Below are 22,296 nucleotides of genomic sequence, written 5' to 3' on the forward strand. Positions count from 1 at the left end.
AAGTCTTTAGATATATTAATGGAAAAATTTATTTCTTTAAAGACAATAATTACTACGAGTATCATGAATTTTTGCAAACGACAAAATCGTATAAATTTGATTTATCTATTTTTGAAATTAAATGTAGTATTATAGATAAGATTATGATTTTACTAAATAAACTTAAATAATTTTCAATATAAATGGATAACAAAATAACTTTAATTTTAAAAGAGAACGGTAAACCTTATCTTTGTTATAAAGTAAACGAAGAAGAAACTAAAATTGATCTAACTCCAGATGAAGAAATTGAACTACTACGAAAAATTTCTGTTATTATTCTCACAAAATTACCTCCAGAAGTAGCACATAAACATATGTATGAATTCTTAAAATTTGTTTAAAGTAGTTTTTGTTTTCACAATTACCCTTGAAAATTGGGTTATTTTGCTTGATATTTTTTATTTTTTTAACTACCTTGAAAATCGGGGTAATTTGCTTAATATTATTACTTTTTTCACAATTACCCTTGAAAATCAGGGTGTGTCCTATAGGGGCCCTCTTAGTAGTTTTTTATTTTTTTTAACTACCTGGAAAATCGGGGTGTTTTTATGATTATTTGATGTTTTTTTTAACTACCTTGAAAATCGGGGTAATTTGCTTAATATTATTACTTTTTTCACAATTACCCTTGAAAATCAGGGTGTGTCCTATATAGGCTCTCTTTAGTAGTGAAATTAATTGACAGATTTGACATTTATTGACAGAGAATTCAATTAAGCAGAACGGCAGAATTTTTTATAAATGTCAACCACTGTCTAAGTTAACTAGATGAGAATCATTTAAAAACACATTGTATTTGTCTTTATATATTTTTGAAAATATACTGCTTTTGCACAAGTTCGGGTAAGAAAAAAAACAACTTCTGGTACATTCATTTAATCAATTTTTAATTATATACAGAGTGTTCTATACATACACATACTCCTAAAACCTACTTAAACATAGCTACGATATACATATTTATATAATAATGAATAAGTACAGTCTGAGCGACCTCATACATCGATAACATCGAAACAAAGTGACCGAATTAAAAAAGTGCAACATGAAACAATCACAACACAACAAAACCATAACAAAAGTCTTAAATTAGGAACATAACGTAACTCACTGGGACCTTCAGTACATCCGGCCTTCAAACCGAAACTTCCGGTTTACTTTCCGGCTCTTTCTTCTCCTTATTCTCCACGTTATTGCTCGGCGCTGGCACCGGATTCATCGAATTGATCCGATTCTGTTGCTGACGCACGACAAGACTCGGATTCGGAATATTCCGAATCGACTGATTCTGATTCGGCCTCAAGTTCCTGATTTGCGGATTCATCATCCGAAACTGCCCTTTATTTATCAGTTTAAGGTTTGGGGGAATCCTCTGATTCGGCGACGGGATTTTAAGGGTTTGGAGGTTGGGGAGTTGTGGCCTTGGCTTGGGTTTGTTAAGGGAGGGGTGTTCCGTTGCCACTTTTGACAGCATCTGGAGATTGGACAAGTTCTTGGTGTCCTTGGGGGGCGCGAACCCATTCGGGGGGTCCCCCTCCTTGCTGGGCGGCTTCGCCGATAAGTCAAGCGCCCCGATGTTGTCCTTGGGGATAATGCTAATCCCAGTTTTGAAAATGAGGGATTTCTTAATCCTGTCGAGGGGGATCGTGGCGGGAGGGGGCCGCTTGGGGGGTTTGACTTCAGGGGGGTTGATTAGGGTGATTTCGAGACTTGGGCGTTTCTCCTCCCGTTTTTCCTCCTTGTTGTTGGGGACCCCACTCTCGATTTTGCTCACGGTGAAGCCAGGGGGGTACTGGGGGGGTTTCTCGGGGGGTTTGGCTTCGATGGTGCATCTTTGTTGCAAGTTGGCGATTTTTCGCTCAAGGGTTGACGCGGGTCTGTTGGCACTTTGGGTCTTCTCGATTGTTTTTTGGTACTTTTCGGCGTAGGCTTGGTACGACTTGAGGAAGGTTTTTTTGGCTTGTTGTTCCGTCTGTTCATTTCGTTCGATTTGTACGGTTGGTACTCTATGTCCCCATTCTTTGTTTAGGGTTTTGGCGGGGAAATCGCTACGGAGTGTCTTGGGGGCGAGGTCAGGTATCGGTTTTTTCGGTTCTTTTGCTTCCTTCGTTTCTTCTTTCTTCTCTCCGTTGATTTCTTCAGGTTCTGGTTTTTTGTCAGCAGTTGGGGGTTCGGTGCTTGCCGTTTGGACGTTCTTATCTTCACTTGTGACGTGTTTGTGTCTCACTTGTCTCATCTGTAGCAACTTTTCCTTGCTACTCATCTCACTTTTGTGGTGTTTGTGCTTGTGGCCATTGTGTGGCGTCAACTTGACCTTCAACTTCAACTCTTCTTCGTTTGTGATTTCGGCATGAAGTTTCCGCTTCTTGTACACGCAGTCGTTCTTCGAATGTTTGCTCTTCTTCCGTTTCTTGCTGAAATGGTGGTAGTCCTCATCCCGTTCCTTCTCCCTGCTCTCATCCAGCTTTTTCTGGAGAGCCCACTCCCGGTCCCGAATCTCCGCGAACCGCTTGATCTCCTCCTTGTCTTGCTCCTCGTAGTCGAAAACGCAGTCTTGTGCCACTTTTTCAGGTACGTTATTGTCGTTTTGTACTTTGGTCTTGCTTTGCAATTGAAGATTGGCCAAAAGTCGCTCCTTTTCTTCACTTATCACCTCTGGCTCGGGCTTGGGTGTTATCGGTTCGCCATTTTTGACGATTTGCAGCTGTTTGCCCGAATTGACGATTTTGATTGGCTGGATTTTCAATGGGGTGAAGATGCGGTAGAAGAAACGTAGAGGTTTTAACTGAAACAAATGGATTGTTTTCACGCGAAATTACGGAACGGTGACATTGCGGTTCAACAACCTGGCGGTAATAATGACAGACTTGACGTGGATCGTAGTAGGCCGCGATGGGACACGATGGGCTGGTGAGACGTGGCGGCGCCGCCGACTTGATTAATATTCAACAAGTTGGGTAATTAAGCGATTTGTGTGAGGTAATTGATTATTTTTTCGTGGTTGGTTTATTGATTAAATGGCGAATTGGTGTTTTAAGTGGAAAAGGTTTGGTCGAGTTGTTTACTGTTCCACTTATCCGGTCTTGAGTTCAGCTATTCTGTGCATGTCATTGCCTAACAATGGTTTTTTCGTGTTATCGTTGTTTGGCATCTTTGTTTCCACATAAGGCGCTTTTGTTGGAACTAATAATTACTAACGTATTTCAGCTTCTTCAAACATATTTTTTTAATTTAGGCAAAATTCGGTGGCGAGTGGCCGATGGGCTAAATTTAAAAATTGCACTTTATATAATAATTAATAAATAATAATTAATAAAAAAAATAATTCTCCTGCAACCTGTTGTACGTAACCTCCTCAAAAGTAAAAATAATTTTTCTCTCATAACTATTGAAAATGTGTATGTTTTTTCAAAATTTCGAAAAAACGAAGTAAACAGTCGCTTTTCTAACGTTTCGCACTGTTATGAGCTTCTTCAGGGTAAAAAATATTTTTTTACTAATCAGTTTACTTGTACAAAAATTATAAAATAAATAGTCGGTACCATTAGTTTAAAAACAATGGAGCTGACATTTTGTTAAAGTGTATAAGATTATTTAATAATATTTTCACAGTTTGATAAAACTTCACAAATATTTTTTTGTCACTTTTAATAGCCCCATTACTTAAGAATAAAAAAGTGAAAACAACTATTATTTTGTCTCCACCTATAACGAAAACCCAGCTATTCTTTCCTTAGACACCTACAAAATAAGTATATATTCAGGTGTAAATTTTTTTTGTTTTGTTTCAATAACATAGTACACGTGAAAAGAGTTATTAATTGTGGCAAATTAATTTTTCAATGTCAAGAAAAAACTAAAATAAATTGAGATCTATTAAATGTATTAAACATATGCTTAAGGAATGTTAATACAGATCAATACAGAATTAAATTCTCTTCTATTTACGGGATGAAAAAAATTAAAGCTTTGTATTTTGCAAAATTGAAAATTGAGTTACAGGTACTTAAAGCTCTCCAAATAAAGGTATTAAAATTTTGATTGTGTTCTTTTTTTGAAAATCTTGAAAATCACCAAAGAAAAGAATTATACGCTTTCTCCTTCCAATATCCAAATAAATGCTTTCAAAATATAAAAAATCAGACATCTATCGATTTTTGAAGATGAAAAAGCAAATCCAAAATATTTTCAAACAGTACAAACAAGTCTTTATCTTAAGAACAAATTAAAACTTTTTTTTTAATTGGTTAACCGAAAAACGCAATAGCTAAAAATTTAAAATAACAAAGTTGCCGCCGACTGAAAATATAAATCTTGAAAATATTTTTCGACTCGCTTTACCTAAAACTCCTAAAAAACATTCACATGCAGAAATTTTTTCTTATGTGTGATTGATTATTCATTTTTGAAACACAGAAAAAATATACTATTTGATGATTATTGTGTGATGGTCAAAAAATAACAAAAAAAAGATCGCTTTTCTAACGTTTCAGACCCTTATAAGCTTCTTCAGAGTAAAAATAACTATTTTACACATCACACCCTGTAAGCACATACACACAAATCTAATGTTTTTTAAACGCCACAGACGTTACACGTTGAAATTTATAACGTTGTTATTTGGTTGTGTAATTACGTTTTTTTAACGTTTATGTTACGTGGTTTAAAAGCCGTCTTGATTCTTTTTACCAATTTCTAACATTTAAAGTACGTCTTAATTTATTTAAAGTTGTATTTACGTAAAAAACGTAAAAGAACTTTAACGTTATTACTAATCGTATTTACTAACGCTTGTTTTAAACGTGTAATTAACGTTTCAAAAAAACTTAATTTGGTTTTAATGGCACTGTCTAACGTTAATGTAACCTTTTATTTGAACGTTATATTAATGTCGTGAAACAAAACATAAATAAACGTAACTAATAACTCTACAGAAACTACTCTTGCATCTATTTTTGACAATCAGTATAAAATATAAAAACTGATATAAAAAAAATAAAAAAGAAGTTGGTTGTAAAAAGCTTTTTTTAAACAATATGTCTATATTTTAAAGTTTAAATAATACCACATTTGAAGCTTTATTTACAAGATAACGTGTTTTCATATACATATTTAATAACTGTAATAAAAGCAAATTATTTAAAATAATGTTCTGGATGTAGGATTATTAATTAAATAAATAAAATTAAACCCACACAAAAATGTTCCATTTAATGGTAAGATTTCATAATAAGTAAAAAAATTAGTACTTCTTAAAATGTACAAAAAAATTACGAAAATAACTTAAATATGGCATGTTTTATAATAGAATAAGATTAGCTATCTGAATAAAATTAGCCATTTTAAAACGTTGCTCGTTGATGTTAGTTAGTGGTTTTATATTTTTTATAATTTAACATTATTATTATTGCGTTACAAAATCGTTTAAACATTAAAAAACCTTAGGTAATGTTTAGCGTTACAAATAACGCTATTTCCGAGAACATTTTTGCATTGATTCAACAATAAAAGAAATGATTTTGCAACATAATTAACGTTTCTTTCTTTACTTTATTTTTACGTTCGTGTGCTTACTGGACAGCGACTAAGCCATTCCAATCTTTTCGTTTATTTAAATATTTCAGTTTTAGAAAAATTAAAATATAAAACCTGTAGTATATGATCTTCGATAAGAATATTTGACTTTTATTCAAAACAAAATAAGTATTGATTTAAAGCGTCTAATATTAAAAACAAATACATTTTGCCTGTGATAAAGAACTTACCTGCAGCCTGGACCATTCAACACCCTGTACCTACCTACCTACCTGTACTTGTACCTATAATATTAGCAGTCAAGTAACAAAACGAAAAAAAAAAACAAAAATAAAACGTTAAGATAAGAACTTTCGCACGTCGCTACGAAAGAAATCAGAAAAAGGTTTTATTTTTTTATTAAAAATGTTCAAAGTTAGAACTTCTTCAAGTTCTAAACACTCATTTCTTATAATATTCTCAATATTTACAAAAACTTAAAGTCTTGAAACGCCCTGTAGGTACATATATCCTCGTACCCAATAAAAATTAAAAAACACGCCTCCCTTTATTAATTATTATTATTATTATTGTTTTTTAATTAACACACACCTAGCCATATTTAATTTCTGAAAATAAAAAAACTAGGAACATAAATAAATATTTTGCAATGGTTCGCCCATTTATTTAATCATCTTCAGAGCAATAAAAATAGTTAGAATCGCCCAAAATAGCTCAAAACCAAAGTTTTATTTTTAGTTATAATATTGCGCCTACTACGACCACGTTCAGGAAAACTACAAACACTTACCCTTTTCCATTTGAAGGTGTAAGCGACGTCCATTAGAGTAAAATTCGAGTGTAGAACCTCCCCCTCATAAATAATATCAACCTGTGAATAAATAAATTATTATAGATAATTTTTTAACCAAATCTGTTGTAATTCCGCACCTTATGATTCTGGCTTAGAGCAAACTTCATCCGAATAAACTTTTGTAAATGTTTCATCGAAACAGCCGCCGGACACTGCAGATATCTCTTATCACCACTTTTACACTCACCATTTTTCGTACCGTTCAATTTATGTTTATCACTAACCGCCTCACTATTATTATTATTTAAAACACTGACACTCTTGTCCGACGACTTGATGGATTTGCTCCCTTCCACCGGAGTTTTGTCCAAATGGACTTGGTAGTACTCCAACGAGAGGGAAATCGAGTCTTCGGGGCCGAAAAACTGTGTTTTACTCCCAGTATAACTCGACACCTGAAATTCGTAATAGAAAATTTCGTAATTTTTTTTAAGCATAAACACCATTTTAAAACATGTTTCTCATAGCAACGTGTTTTACATCAATGATTACACTTATTTTAAAACACGTTTCCCATAGCAACGTGTTTTAAATTAAATTTTGAATAACACTAACGAAAACGCTCGAGTGTCTAGGTATGCAACTCGCTTACGCTCGTTGCATAACGACAGCCCTCAAACTTTAAACTTGTGTTTTCGCACTCGTATTATTAACAACAATTTAAAGTACCTATCATTGAATCCTCGTCGCTTATTATTTTATTTTATTGTATTTTTATTTTATTTTATTTTAATGTTAATTTTAATTTTAATTTTAATTTTAATTTTAATTTTAATTTTAATTTTAATTTTAATTTTAATTTTAATTTTAATTTTAATTTTAATTTTAATTTTAATTTTAATTTTAATTTTAATTTTAATTTTAATTTTAATTTTAATTTTAATTTTAATTTTAATTTTAATTAATTATTATTTTAAAACTTGTGTTTTCGCGCTCGTATTATTAATAACAATTTAATGTACCTACCATTGAATCCTCGTCGTTTATCATTTTATTTTATTTTATTTTTATTTTATTTTGTTTTATTTTTATTTATTAATAAAACTTGTGTTTTCGCACTCGTATTATTAATAACAATTTAAAGTAATTTTTTCTAATTTTATTGTCCTCACAAACTTATTAAAATTATTGTTTTCACAGTACAAAATATTTAAATTTGCCTAAAGGTTTCGTAGAAAAACGCAAATTTTGATTAAGGGGTGTCCAAAACTCTTAGTATCACGATGTCTGGAATTAACTTTAACCAAGCTATTGGGTCTTTTAAGCCACTTAACTCAAATATTACGTACCTATACGTGTGATTTTATTAAAAAAAAAAAAATTCAATTCAAATTACACAATAAATTTTCACAGTTTTTAAAGAACCGTCTACACATTTTTGTGCTAAAAAATTAGACTTAGAATTCCTTAAAAAAAACTGTGAAGAGTAATTAAAATTGGTGTGAATATGAGAATTTCAAACCTGCAAAAAAAATTATTCAGGGGTGTCCAAAATTTACTTTGAACTATGTTTTTAAACTCTTATGTTCAATAACATAATTAAACTTACTTTATTATTTTTGTGTTTTCGCACTCGTATTATTAACAACAATTTAAAGTATCTATCATTGAATCCTCGTCGTTTATTATTTTATTTTATTGTATTTTAATTTAATTTAATTTTAATTTTAATTTTAATTATTTTATTTTTTTTATTATTTTAAAACTTATGTTTTCGCACTCGTATTATTATTTTATTTTATTGTATTTTTATTTTATTTTATTATTTTAGTTTTAATTTTATTTATATTTATATTTATATTTTATTTTATTTTATTTTATTTATTATTTTAAAACTTGTGTTTTCGCACTCGTATATTAATAACAATTTAAAGTACCTACCATTGAGTCCTCGTCCTTTATTATTTCGCGTTCGCGTTCAAGGACACTATCATCGCTACATGAACTACTGGCCCTAACTCCGGTACTCCTGTAAAAATCCTCCCTGCGTTGCATCTCCTTCGAGTACAACCCTGGCACCACTTTATAAACAATCGACTGAATTTGCGGATCGGCTTTGAAGAAAACTTGGTTTTTCTTCTTGTAGACGAGATTGCACGAAGGACATGCCGTTTTGCAGGTCTCAAAGTGGCGCAAAATGCAGCCGCGACAGACTGAAAAATCGTAATTACGTCCCATGTTCGGTAAGTGTGCACTTTCCGTTGACTTACAAACATGGTGACATTCGGTAAGTGTGGTTGCGTCGACCAAATACCCGTTACATAGCGTGCAGACGAGCACGTCGTTCATGTCCTTGACGAGGATTTTTCGCATTTTGTTGCTCATTTCGTTCTGGAAATAAAAGAAAGGAGAAAAAAATAAAAGTCAGCGTGTGGTCATATGAAGAGTGACGCTGTCATGCCTCGCCTGGGCTCGAACAGGGCCCCTCCCCAGCTCTACGCCCACTTCTGGCTGACCCCAACGTAATTACACACCTGGCGGTCAACGCCGAGAGATTGTTTAATTTTCGCGCCATTTTTATGCGATTGTAGAAGGCCATGCACAAGTGACGTATCACGAGGTGGTGGTACGATTGTCAAAATGCAGAATTTAAAGAAAAAGTGAAATCCCTAAGAGATTTTTTATCATAATGTGTTCAGTTGTATAAAAATATGCATGAGATAAACTATTAGAATTAAGTAAGTATAGTAGTATATATTTCAAATAAATAAGTATAAAACTAATACGTAATTTAATAATGATGCCAAATTTTTTTAATAAAATAATTGTAGTATAATTAAATAATTTTAATTTTTTTACCGACATGGAATAGTAATAAAAAATTATGTTTGTTAAACGAGTAGTGGTTATTATAACATCTGATGTAACAAAAGACAGTCGGAATAAAAATGGAAGAACGAAGATGTTGCATCACCCGGTTAAAATTGTATCACTTTCATTCATAATTTGAATCTTCATAGTGAGTTAAAAGTTTGATTTTTAAATTTAATTTTAATTTTTCTAAATGAAAAAACTGCTAGAGACTGACAGTAAATTTAAAAACAATTAATTTTTCATTATAATTATGTATTACGTTAGGAAATGATAGCATAGTGTAAAATATGAAAATATTAAAAAACGATATGATCTGAAATCTGAAAAAGTTAACAAAATAATACAGGGTGTCCATTTTTTGAGCTCTACGATGAGAATCTCAGTTAAATTAGGGCAAAGTTGCGCATTATTATGCTGAACAATTATCTGAAAAAATTTGATGTCATTTTTTGCTTTTAAAATATTAAAAAAAAAATAAATTTTGTAATTGTCCTTTTTATTCTTTAAACGAAAACCTAAAAAACTAGATGTTTTCAAATGAGACATTCTTGAGGCACTTTTTTACAAGAAATCTAGATCTATCATTGCCTTGTTCATGGCGTTCTTGATGTCAGAGTTACAACACTCAACTTAGACGCCATATTTGACATTTGTATTTTTGAAAAATCTCAAGAAAAAAGCGTTTTTGCAAAAAGTGCTTTGAAAAAAACGTCCAAAATGTCGTTTAACAAACTAGATTTTGACAGTTCTATTAAATTTGCAAGCTGAATTTTTATAACTTTATCTTGGTTTGTTTAGCGAAGAACAAAATTCTAGGTTATCATGTCATTGAGTTTTTAAATAAGTAAGCTTGGCGGAGAGGAAAATTTAATGAAACCTCTAAAATCTAGTTTGTTTAAAAACAAAATCGTTGACGTTTTTTTCCAAAGCACTCTTCGTAAAAATGCTTTTTTCTCCATTCTGATCAGCATATAATATTCAATCATATCATGTGATACATCGTGGTAATCAGAAATAAAAATACTTTTCAAAAACACAAAAAGCGAATATGGCTTCCATAAGAAAAACTAAAGTTGAGTTTTGTAACTATGACATCAAGAACGCCTTGGAAAATACGATGACAGATTTAGAACCCTTGTAAAAAAGTGCCTTAAGAACGTCCTAGTTAAAGACGTCTAATTCTCTTAGTTTTCGCTTAAAAAAATAAAAACAAATATTTCCGTTTTTTTCCAATAATAAAAAAATTAAAAATGACACATCAAATTTTCTTTCAGATAATTGTTTAGCATAAAAATGCGCAACTTTGCCTTAATTTAACCGACCTCGTGACTCTTAGAATAACTGAGATACCCATGGTGGAGCTCGAAAAACAGACACCCTGTATAGCCCCGTAGATTTTCTAAAATATGTATGACTTGAGGACTTTACAATTTACCTACTTTTCAACATTGTACCCAGTTTTTGAACGCTCTAGAAAACGCGAAATAGAAGTAAATAAACGATGATCGCATCACCCTGTAGATATTTTTTTCTTCTTTCTTTGTCAAAATTTAATTTGAAACAATTTGAAACGTGCAAAGTTAGAAAAAACATTTTGCCCGCGAAATATACAGAATGATTGTTTTTTTAACTCTTAATGAATGTAGTTACGCATTTTTTTCACTCAAAATTTGTTAGTTTGTACCTAAAAATCCAAAGTAACAAAAAAATTGAAGTAAGTATTCATCTAACTGGGATATACACGAATTTATGCCATTTTATAAACAACAACCAAAGCGTTTGTTCCCACATTTCGTGCTCCCAGTGTAGAAAAACGATCACGTGACCAAAGTGCACCAATCAGATATTCTTGCCTGATTACGAATTAATTTTTAACAGCGAATTTATTTTTTTTTCCAACCTTCTACAATAAACCGACTATTACTATTTTTTAATTTATAGTAATTCTTGCCTAAAAAATATTTTGGCCAATACGTACGTTTACAGGGTGATTTTATAAAATACACATTAGCATTTTCATACCTATGTCGCATGTCAAAGTATGTCAAAACCTATATCAGAATATGTGGTCTCTCTATGCAAGTTAAAATGACGACTATGGATTGTCACTGTTTTGTTCAGAAATCATCCAGATTTTGACAGTGTTTTTTATTTTAGTGATAAAACTTTGGTAATTTGTATTAAAACAACTAGATTTTTTTCTAATTTTATTGTCCTCACAAACTTATTAAAATTATTGTTTTCCCAGTACAAAATATTTCGTAGAAAAACGCAAATTTTGATTAAGGGGTGTCCAAAACTCTCAGTATCACAATGTCTGGGAATTAAATTTAACCCATCTGTTGAGTCTTTTAATAGTCACTTAACTCAAAATATCACGTACCTACACGTGTTATTTTATTTTTCTTACAAAAAATACAATTTAAATTATACAGTGAATTTTCACTGTTTTTGGAGAACCGTCTACACATTTTTGTGCTAAAAAATTAGACTTACAATTCCTTAAAAAAAAACGTGAAGAGTAATTAAAATTGGTGTGAATATGAGAATTTCAAACCTGCAAAAAAAATTATTCAGGGGTGTCCAAAATTTACTTTGAACTATGTTTTTAAACTCTTATGTTCAATAATATAAATAAAAACAACTTAGTTTATTATTTTTTAAAATTCTAACATTCTAAAACTTCTATAAACCTTTGTGACTGAATGGTTCCGAATTTTTTGATGTTATAATTATACTCTCATCCGTAAAGCTTTGTGGTGTTTGTGATTTGTATTATAAAAAATTTAAAAAATCAAAAAGCCCGGAACAAACTAATAAACAGAGTTCCAAAAGCTTCAAACTTTGACATTTTGAACACGTTTTTCTTATTCCCTCGAGTAACTTGAGCGGTAACTGTTTTTATTTCAACAGATATACTTACGTACCAATTAAAGTTCAGCATAACACAATCTATGAAATAACAACAATTGGAGTAATTAAACGAAACTTACAAAAATCAAAATAACGAACACTCTTGCTCATAGGATAAGAGAAAATAGTAAAGACTATAAAAATTTAATACAATGTTATCAATAATGCAGTTATTTGGCGAAATCAATATAAATATTTCTCACAGCTTATTACTTATTAAAAGTTTGTAACGTGTCCCAATTAAATCTCCAGCCCCAGATTTTGAAAATAAGTTGGCAGAACTACAACATTCGAGATCACAGGCCACTTTCTTTGATCAAAATATTCGTCTCAAGGTTACCAACTTTTAAACTAGATTATCCTTTTATCAATTATTAAACGTTACAGTCGACAAAACAACGATTTAAATTTTACATTTTGATTTCCTAATCAGCGTCCAAATACCGAACACTAGGTATAAAAAAACACAATTTCCTCGTCTAATGCCACTTGATTACCAACATTTCGAAACATAATTAACAAACACAATTTAATTGCTTTATTGATAAGTGCATGACGTAAACACAAACCGCAAAACGTTGTAGTACAAACCCGCATGTAATAAATTCGCTTAAAACTATCACCAGATAAAGCAACATTTTCACTAAAACACGACGCACAAAATCAATAATTTAGCATGTAGGCTATGAGTGAAGCTAACATTTTCCACAAACACCGCGATTTTACAGTGATAATTAGTCCGTTTAAATATTTTTCCGAATGATAATTTATTGCTAATTTTGCACCCTTTGTACATTCCACCCGCTTTGCCCATCACAACCCCACCCGCTCGTCCCTATTGGTGGATAGTCACCCCTTGTTAATTGCACCGGAGATCCCTCACACTCGGGCCACGAATGCCGATTAGGGGAGATTTTAGGGTAGACGAAGGGCCACACCCACCTCTTTGCTACTTCTGCCGCCCTGATACGCATCCCTTCGAAACCACGTGTCGTAGTGGCTGGGCAAGGTCGGCCCAAGGACGCACTTTTATTGTTAGAAGGGACGAAGTTATTTGCTGGTGTGGACGCGCTTTTGCCAAATTATTCGAGGGGTGAGAGAGATAATTTCATCGATCGGGGCTGAGAGTGCGCGGGGAATGCGACTTCACCCTTCGTTGGAGCACAATAATCAAATTTCAATCGGAAAAATTGCAATAAAGACGGAAGCAATCTAATTAAAACAGGGCATTTAAAAAAACGCGAAAAAAAACAATAAATTGGGTCAGGAATTTTGTCAATTATTTCGCAAAATGGCGCAATTTTTGCCTTTTTCGGCAAGTTTAGCACGATTTTCAGCAAGAAAAACAATTGTTTAAATAAATAAATTAGTTCCATTATCTCCCGACATTTCGTCTAAAACGTACCGAAAATACGAAAAACATTTGATTATTTAGTGGAATTTTACCATAAACAAGCAGAAAAATTGTGTTAGTTTTAGGCCTAGAAACTATTTGCAAAAATTTCTTATAAATCGTTTGTTATAAATCACTAAATAAGGTAAAAAATACCATTATTATTCCTTTGTCAGTATTTTTGAGATGTTGTTTAAGCAGAAATGCAATTATTTTGGACAATTTTGTCAAAAATAATCCAAAAAGTCATAAACTGGAAGGAAAATGATGTTTTTGACTTGCAACTTTTTTTATAATAATTTTTCAATTTATTGTTTAAACTTTATTTTTTTATTTTGTTAATAATAATAATTGTTCTTCATCTATTTGGCGTCCTTTTCCACTGATTGCTTGGACGGTAAGTTCTAATAAATCTTTAATACTTATTTGTGGAGTTCTGCTGTATTTTATCGTTTTACGATTAATTTAAATGCACTGTCTAATTAAATTTTTATTTGAAAATATAAACAGAAGTCTTGTTTATGTCAAGGTTTATTGCCATTTTAGACTAGAAGATTAGCAATAAAAAATGTCACAATCTATAAATAACACGATTAATGAAGATTTTAAAGCAAGAAAAAGTGAAATATACGAAAATAACTTGAGAGTTAAAGATATAAAAGTAGAAATAATAAATTCATGTGTAAACCTAAACTGTACCCAACTCTGTACAGTATACCTATTATGTTAAAATATGAAAAGTTCAAAGTAGGAGATTAGGTTATTAGGAGAAGTAGGTAATACTTTATGTGGCAAAGTTAAACATTTATTTTGCCAAACAAAGACAATAATTTACCTAAGTTACATAATAGTATATTATTATACGAGTTTTATAAAAAGTTCTATTGTGACACGAATGGTTTTGGAGCACGACGAAGGAGTGCCACAACTAACGAGTATAATATAATATTTTTTCTACTTTCTATTTTTGTTGTTCATTTTTGTTTAGTTTAATTTATCAAACTATTTCCTCTTAATTTTGTCAATTATTCGCGCTTTATCAATAAACGACTTGACGCTGTTGATCACACCCAGCCCAGCACTGCCAATACAACACCTAAAAATTTACTAAAAAGAGTGGCACAAAGTTCTCTTTATAAAACTACTTTCAGTTTCACAATGAATAATTTGTGAAACCTAAGTAGAAAAACTCCTTTGAAAGTTTTTTTAATACATAGTTATACTGTCTTTGCCACATTTCCGAGGATATGAACAATCACATGACCACCATTTTGACGCACTTCGTATTTTAATAACAATATTGAGCTTCAAAACGCTCAAGACCTTAAAAAAGGTATTTGCTGTTTCCCCCGCACTTCACCCTTCGTTGGAGCACAATAATCAAATTTCAATCGGAAAAATTGCAATAAAGACGGAAACAATCTAATTAAAACACAACATTTAAAAAAACGCGAAAAAAAAAACAATAAATTGGGTCAGGAATTTTGTCAGTTATTTCGCAAAATGGCGCAATTTTTGCCTTTTTCGAGCAGTTTAGCACGATTTTCAGCAAGAAAAACAATTTTTTAAATAAATAAATTAGTTCGAAAATGTAGCGTTTTATTATTAGAAATACCATTATCTCCCGACATTTCGTCAAAAACATGCCGAAAAATAGAAAAATTTTTCATTATTTAGTGAAATTTTACCATAAACAAACAGAAAAATTTTGTTACTTTTAGGCCTAGAAATTATTTGCAAAAATTTCTTATAAATCACTAAATAAGGTAAAAAAGGCCATTATTATTCCGTTGTAAGTATTTTTTGGAATGTTGTTTAACCAGAAATGCAATTATTTTGAGCAAGAGTCAAAAACTGGAGGCGAAAAAATGATGTTTTTGGCTTCCAACTTTTTTTATTATAATAGTTTTTCAATTTATTGTTTAAACTATATTTTTTTATTTTGTTAATAATAATAATTGTTCTTCATCTATTTGGCGTCCTTTTCCACTGATTGCTTGGGCGGTAAGTTTTAATAAATTCTTTAATACTTATTTGTGGAGTTCTGCTGTATTTTATCGTTTTACGATTAATTTAAATGCAGTGTCTAATTAAGTTTTTATTTGAAAATATAAACAGAAGTCTTGTTTATGTCAAGGTTTATTGCCATTTCAGACTAAAAGATTAGCAATAAAAAAATGTCAGAATCTATAAACGATTAATGAAAATTTTAAAGCAAGAAAAAGTGAAATATACAAAAATAATTTGAGACTTAAAAATATAAAAGTAGAAATAATAAATTAATGTGTACACCTAAACTGTACCCAACTCTGTACAGTATACCTATTATGTTAAAATATGAAAAGTTCAAAGTAGTAGATTAGGTTATTAGGAGTTAAAGTAGGTAATACTTTATGTGGCAAAGTTAAACATTTATTTTGCCAAACAAAGATAAATAATTCACTTGAGCTACATAATAGTATATTATTATACGAGTTTTATAAGATGTTCTATTGTGACACGAATGGTTTTGGAGCACGACGAAAGAGTGCCACAACTAACAAGTATAATATAATATTTTTTCTACTTTCTATTTTTGTTGTTCATTTTTGTTTAATTTAATTTATCAAACTATTTCCTCTTAATTTTGTTAATTATTCGCGCTTTATCAATAAACGACTTGACGCTGATGACAGATCACACCCAGCCCAGCACTGCCAATACAACACCTAAAAATTTACTAAAAAGAGTGGCACAAAGTTCTCTTTATAAAACTACTTTCAGTTTCACAATGAATAATTTGTAAAACCAAAGCAGAAAAACTCCTTTGAAATTTTTTTTTAATACATAGTTATACTGTCTTTGCCACATTTCCGAGAATATGAACAATCACATGACCACCATTTTGACGCACTTCGAATTTTGATAACAATATTGAGCTTCAAAACGCTCAAGACCTTAAAAAAAGTATTTGCTGTTTCAAAATTATAAAAACGCCAACGTCGCATTTTACCAAATTATTTTTTTAAATAAGATTGATAAATAAATAGTTATTAATGATTAAATCTCTCATCGAAACTATAAATTACATTAGCTCTCAATTTTTTACGTGCATCATGAATAATTTATTTATAATAGCAAATTTTCAGAGAAAATGGCGTTTTTATAGTTTTGAAACAGCTATTATATACCTATACTCTCTGCATTTCGTTACATAATCTTATTATTCATTCCTTAGTATAGTTAAATAGTTCAATACTTGTCATTCCTTTTAGTGTTATTGTAAATTCTTAAGCGCAAAAGTAAAACTTTTGGTAGTCTATGGCTGAAAAATAAAAATTTTAGGTATAGCATTTAATCATAAAAGTCACTCTTATGACGTTTGCAAATCAGTCAAATTACAAAAATTCACCCAAAAAGTTAAGATTTTTAAACAAAAAATGTAAAAGTGTGAGGATTGAGGAATGTGGTAGACATCGCAAATACAGCTTGAAAGCGACTTATTTTAAAAGTTTGCAATAATTTTGGGCAATTTCTCTTTTTTATAAATAAGAAAAGTTATAAGTTAGCATTTCCAATTTTAAATGCAGCTTCATTAAATTTTAATTCGTTGTTAAATGTTAACCAATGAAATCGGTTCAATTTGATCACGTGATCAATTAATCACGCCCTTAATTGCAGATTAAATTCATGAGGCTTCTAAAACCCAGTCCTAAATCTTTTATTTTAAATTAATGTTCCTCTACTTAGCGTCCTTTCCACACTGAGAAAACAATTTTTTACTAGTTAAGTATTTATCTTAAATGTAAATCAATATTTTTTTAGAATACGGCGGAAGAAACGATTGTCATCATTACAACAAATAATTCGTTTGAAATTTTCAAACATATACTTTGTTAATTTTATTGACGAGTAACTTATAGTCCCGCATTTAAAATAAAAATACAGTGCGTTCAAAAAATCTTTAGATCAACTCTTGCTGTGAAATTTTGAATGTATGAAAATCGCAAGTAGCGCGTTTGACACTTCAACAGAATAAAGGATACCTAATCTACCAAAGACAATAAAAATCTGTCAATCTAAATTCCACAGCAAGAGTTGATCAAAGAATTTTTGAACGCACTGTATGTTATGTAGTATTTAAAAAATATATTTAAATATTAGATACATTTGCAATAAAACGTAATTATAAAATATTTATTAAAGGTATAAAATCCCTAAATTGTTTTGTTTGGGGACATTAATGTGTATGTAGAGGGTTGAAAGAATAAAAACAGTAAGGAACCACTGCGGTAAAGGAAGATTGATTCTTCACCACTCTACTTTTATCCAGGAACTAAAGAGTTCTAAGACTTTAGCGTGGATTACAATATCACAATGCAACTACTATTTATATACAAATAAAAACACTTGAGATCGTAAGCAGAAAGCCATACTGCCATCTCACGGAGAAGTGGGAATGGAATGTTTATTTATACTTATTTGAAAAATCGTTTGTTATATGTTAACATCTTTTGTTGATTAAAAACAAATGAACTGTTGTTGAATAATAGTTTCTTTTAGATATTGTATAAGAAAATATATAATTAGTAACTAAATATAAACTTAATGAGTTTGTTAATTATTATTAAATTATTATTTATCTATTACGATTTAATAATTCTGAAAAGTTCAAAATAGTTAGATGTTGTTATTAGGAGTGAATAAGATTAAAGGAACACCAAATTCGACAAGTTTTATGTTTTTTTTTTTTTTTTTGAAAAAAATTCGCTCAAAGAGTTATATCGCCTAAAGTGTGCAAAATACTATCGATTCCAATTTCCAACTTATTCTTGTAATTTTTAAAAGTTCTGTGACAAAATAATGAGTGTCTATTTCAAAAACAAACAAAATTTTTAGGAAAAACCCTTTGCTCTTAACTTAAAAATGTTAAACAAATTTACCACCACTTTAATCAATTTTACTGAATTATTAACTTGTTTTGTGATGAAATTTACGAATTTATTGTATTTGTGGCTAAAAACGAGCTACAACGAAAAAAGCAAAAAAACATACCTAACTATAATCATTAAATTATTTTAGATTAAGTTCAAACGCGCGTGTTATAAGGCTTAAGGAAGTTAAGATTCAACCGCATTTTGTACTTTTTAACAAATTTTTTAGAAAATGTCACTCAAAAATTAACGAAACCGACTAAAAAGAGCAAAATAACTTCAGTCAGCAAAATATTTACGTATACTTGTAGTCCTTCTTTGAGATAAGAATGCAGATTAAAAATCAAAAAGTATTCCTTGGTTAAGAAAAACCGATAAATGAAACCAACTAATAGGCGGTTTCTATGCCTTTCAGGTAAAAATTCTCGAATTTAAAGATTGACAAAATGGTTTAGACTTCAGGTATCGTCTTAGTGTCTCGTTTTTCTCTCCACTTTCCAGAAAGTAGAAGAAAAATTATATGAAAAGGCTTACACGCTTATACAAGCTAAAGTAAATAATAATGTTAAAAAGTGACTCATATTCAACTATTGTAATAAATTTAAACGTGACACGTTTTGGTTAGAAAGATAACAAACAATAAAAATGAAATAAATCGCTTCTGGGTTGCGCTTAATCATAGTGTGCCATGGTTTTAAATTAAACAAACCTGTACCTATATTTAAAAAAACAAACGAATGTCAATCATTTTATGGCCAACTAGGTCACACAAAAATTATAAAACCGTGGCTATTAATATACTTACCTACATTGCAATTTTTTAATTGGAGAAAATACTCCAGTCCTGACCTGTTATTTACGTAATAATAATAATAATAGACACAGAATCCAAAGAAAATTAATTAAAGCAAATTCGTTAGTTAATTAAAAAAATCCGTTACATAACTGAAAAATGACTCAATTAATATACAGGGTGTGTCAACAAAATTACAGACAATCGTAAACAATGACATTGGCGCCACCACGTGACCACATTACAAAATGGCGCCACCACGTGACAAATAAAAAACAATCACATGACCTGTTATCGATCAATCGTCGGACATCATATTAATTTTTCATCAGCCTACTGGGACGCCAACAGCTGAAAACAATTAGAGATAAACACGGCCGCCTTGGATCGGTTGTGTTTTTCAAAAACGCACCCCTCAAAAAAGGGATCCGACCCCGAAATAACTGCATCGTAGTGTGCCGTAACAAGGATGCAAAATACAAGTGCAAGCGAGATGACGATAAAACAAACGCGCAGCAAAGGAGAAACGTATAATTTAAGAGGGACGCACTCTGCCATTACAAATGAGTTAAAAAAAGAAAACGGAGACGATATTACCGACAGAGGAAGAGCGAAACAATGAGAGGGAGCGAGATGGAGAGAGTCGGAGCGGTTTGCGTGACATGATATATTGTAAATAAAGAATCTTCACTTGTTTCCATGGCCTGCTATTGTTTATTCGGCTGCCAATTTACACCCCCCACCCCCACTATGTCGCGATATATCGTAATTAATCAAGCAACCAATCAACTAATTACTATTAATTAATTCATTCATTCATTATTATTATTACTAGTGTTATTATCAATAATAGATGTGATATAGTTGGGGTTAGGGCTAAATTGTTTATTGTTACTGTTTTTGTTTTGTTTTTTTGTGTGAAAACAGTGGAATCTGTAATTGGAATAAATCTATCAAGTTACCTCAGCCTTGCGCATTCAACTGTCACCAGCGGATCGCTCCGGAGCACTCGGCGTTAAAAATCTGTCCCGAACGTGGCAACGTCGCACTGGCGTCGATCCGGCAACGCCGCATCGCCTACATACACAGATACTGTACTGCATGTTAAAATATTCCGGTGTTGGGCATCGTTTTTGGGGGTTTTCCCTTGGTCGAATTTTCACGAAATTTGCACAGATGATAGCCGGGTGTTTTCCGAACCGAACACCGTTTTTCCCGTGCGAAAATTCGCTGGTTTTCAGGTGGAAAACACTAAAGAAACGTCAACATGTTCCCGCAACTAGAAATTACGGTGTACTAGTCGAGCTTCGGTTGTTTCCACAGCCGCTTCGACCCGCCTGACTTCGGCTCCGCCCCTGGCCAATCAAAAGGGAGGATTCGTATCGACGTCACGCGGGGGTTAACGAACATCGACGGCTGATGACGAAGTTATAAACGTCCTTTGCGACGCATTCCATTTTGTTATGTGGCACATGTGTGGGGTTGATTGTTGGAGGTTTTTGGAGGTTTGGAGGAGGTTTGGGAGGGGGCGGAGGGGTTTATGACGCGATTGAGGCCGTTAGGTCGTAAATGGAAACGAGATGGTGGAAGGTGAGGTGGCTGGGACGAGTCACGTGGGGGCGACGGCGATGCGATTTTGTGGATTTTGACAGGTGGACGCACACTGTTACTTGATTTGACTCATTCTTTCTAAATGGCTATAAATGGTGGTTATTTCTAATCGATGTTATGGCGCCCTCGTAAAAATGTTATTGGGCTATTGAGGCAAATTATGGTCAAGTCAACAAGGGAAAATTGAGAACAAGATGTAAAGCTATATTCTTACACAATCTATACGCATTGCCATAAATAGGTGTCCAGTAGTTTTACGTAAAACATGTAACACATTTCAAAAGTAAAGAATTCAGAAAAATGTGTGTTTGTTATTCTGTTCCTTCTAAAATGGTGAACTGCAGAGAAGTTCGTTCCTTTTGTTGGCTGGTTATTCGTCAGCGAAGCGTGACTTATTGTGTTGCGTTGAAATAATTGCTATACCTACCTAATAATAAGCAAAATTTTGAGTAAAAGAATACTTTGCTCATTATAAAGTCAAGTCTTGAATTTGCAAACGTTTGAAATTTTTTGTCTGTTGTCTCTTTTTTGCCTCTAAACATCTGGAAAATATTAGAGCGTGCGAAGAGATCTTGAGTAACCTAAAGCTCATTTTGTTTTTTTCTAAACCTAGATACGTTTTAAAACTGGACTGTGAGTAAAAATAATTCATATACGGGGTTTGGTGATAAATACTTAAAAATTTCGTGGCAGTGCCTAATTACTCATTAATGCCCTTCAATGTAAGGGAAGGCGAGGCAAAATAGATCTTCAAGTCTGACGCTCTTTTTTAAGTTGTAATTTAAAATTTTGCACTTAGGTAACTGCGTGATGCAAATGTTGGAGAGAATTATTTATGAATTTATATGATTGATGGATTCATTTTCCGTCACTTTAGAAATAAATATCTTGAACAACATAACTTGCTGTGTATTTGCCGCATCATCATTCTTCCATTTGAAAATAAGAAAATTGTAGGATCATCTAACTTAAAAGATTTATGCGGCGTTACGGAGTGTTTCTACACAGGAATAATTAGTTAAAGTCGATTGGACGGTGGTTTATTGTTTGAGTAGGTGAATTATCACAAATAAGCTCATAATACCTAATTATATTTGACATGATCAATTTATTGGAAAACTATCATTTAGCTTATTGTTTTTATTTTGCAAGTAGTTTGTTAATTTAGAATAGTGAATAGTTTCTGTGAACCATTGTCCGAAAATGCTTCTTAAATAAAATACTGGGTGCTCAAAAACTGGCGCACCAACTCAGTGGTACGTTATTCAGAAGCAAGTGCAGATTACGGGAAAAATGTTGAAAAAATTCCTAAAGTCATTTTAAAAAATTTGGAGCTACAAACTTATTGTGTTAACTTCTTTAGTTTTCATTATTTTTTTATGTTTTTATGTTTCATACAAGGTAATCGTTCCGTAACAAAACGATGAAT

The 22,296-nt window shown here is 31.6% G+C and overlaps 1 protein-coding gene across 2 annotated transcripts; it reads right to left on the reverse strand.

Annotated features, from left to right (window-relative positions):
* Window positions 1-902: 902 nt before the first annotated feature.
* Window positions 903-20,571, reverse strand: LOC657155 (polycomb group protein Psc). 2 transcript variants are annotated; one of them, XM_008202456.3, is made up of 6 exons: window positions 20,219-20,571; window positions 8,641-8,761; window positions 8,312-8,583; window positions 6,508-6,825; window positions 6,368-6,448; window positions 903-2,827 (listed from the first exon to the last, which is right to left on the reverse strand). In XM_008202456.3, the coding sequence occupies exons 1-6, from the start codon at window positions 20,231-20,233 to the stop codon at window positions 1,178-1,180; spliced, it is 2,457 nt and encodes an 818-aa protein (XP_008200678.2). In that variant the 5' UTR covers window positions 20,234-20,571; the 3' UTR covers window positions 903-1,177. The 2 variants fall into 2 exon arrangements, with proteins under 2 accessions (XP_008200678.2, XP_064214442.1); XM_064358372.1 differs by lacking the exons at window positions 8,312-8,583; window positions 8,641-8,761; window positions 20,219-20,571 and adding an exon at window positions 7,397-7,435.
* Window positions 20,572-22,296: the final 1,725 nt, after the last annotated feature.

This window comes from Tribolium castaneum, chromosome 8, assembly GCF_031307605.1.
Source record: "Tribolium castaneum strain GA2 chromosome 8, icTriCast1.1, whole genome shotgun sequence".
NCBI lineage: Eukaryota > Metazoa > Arthropoda > Insecta > Coleoptera > Tenebrionidae > Tribolium > Tribolium castaneum.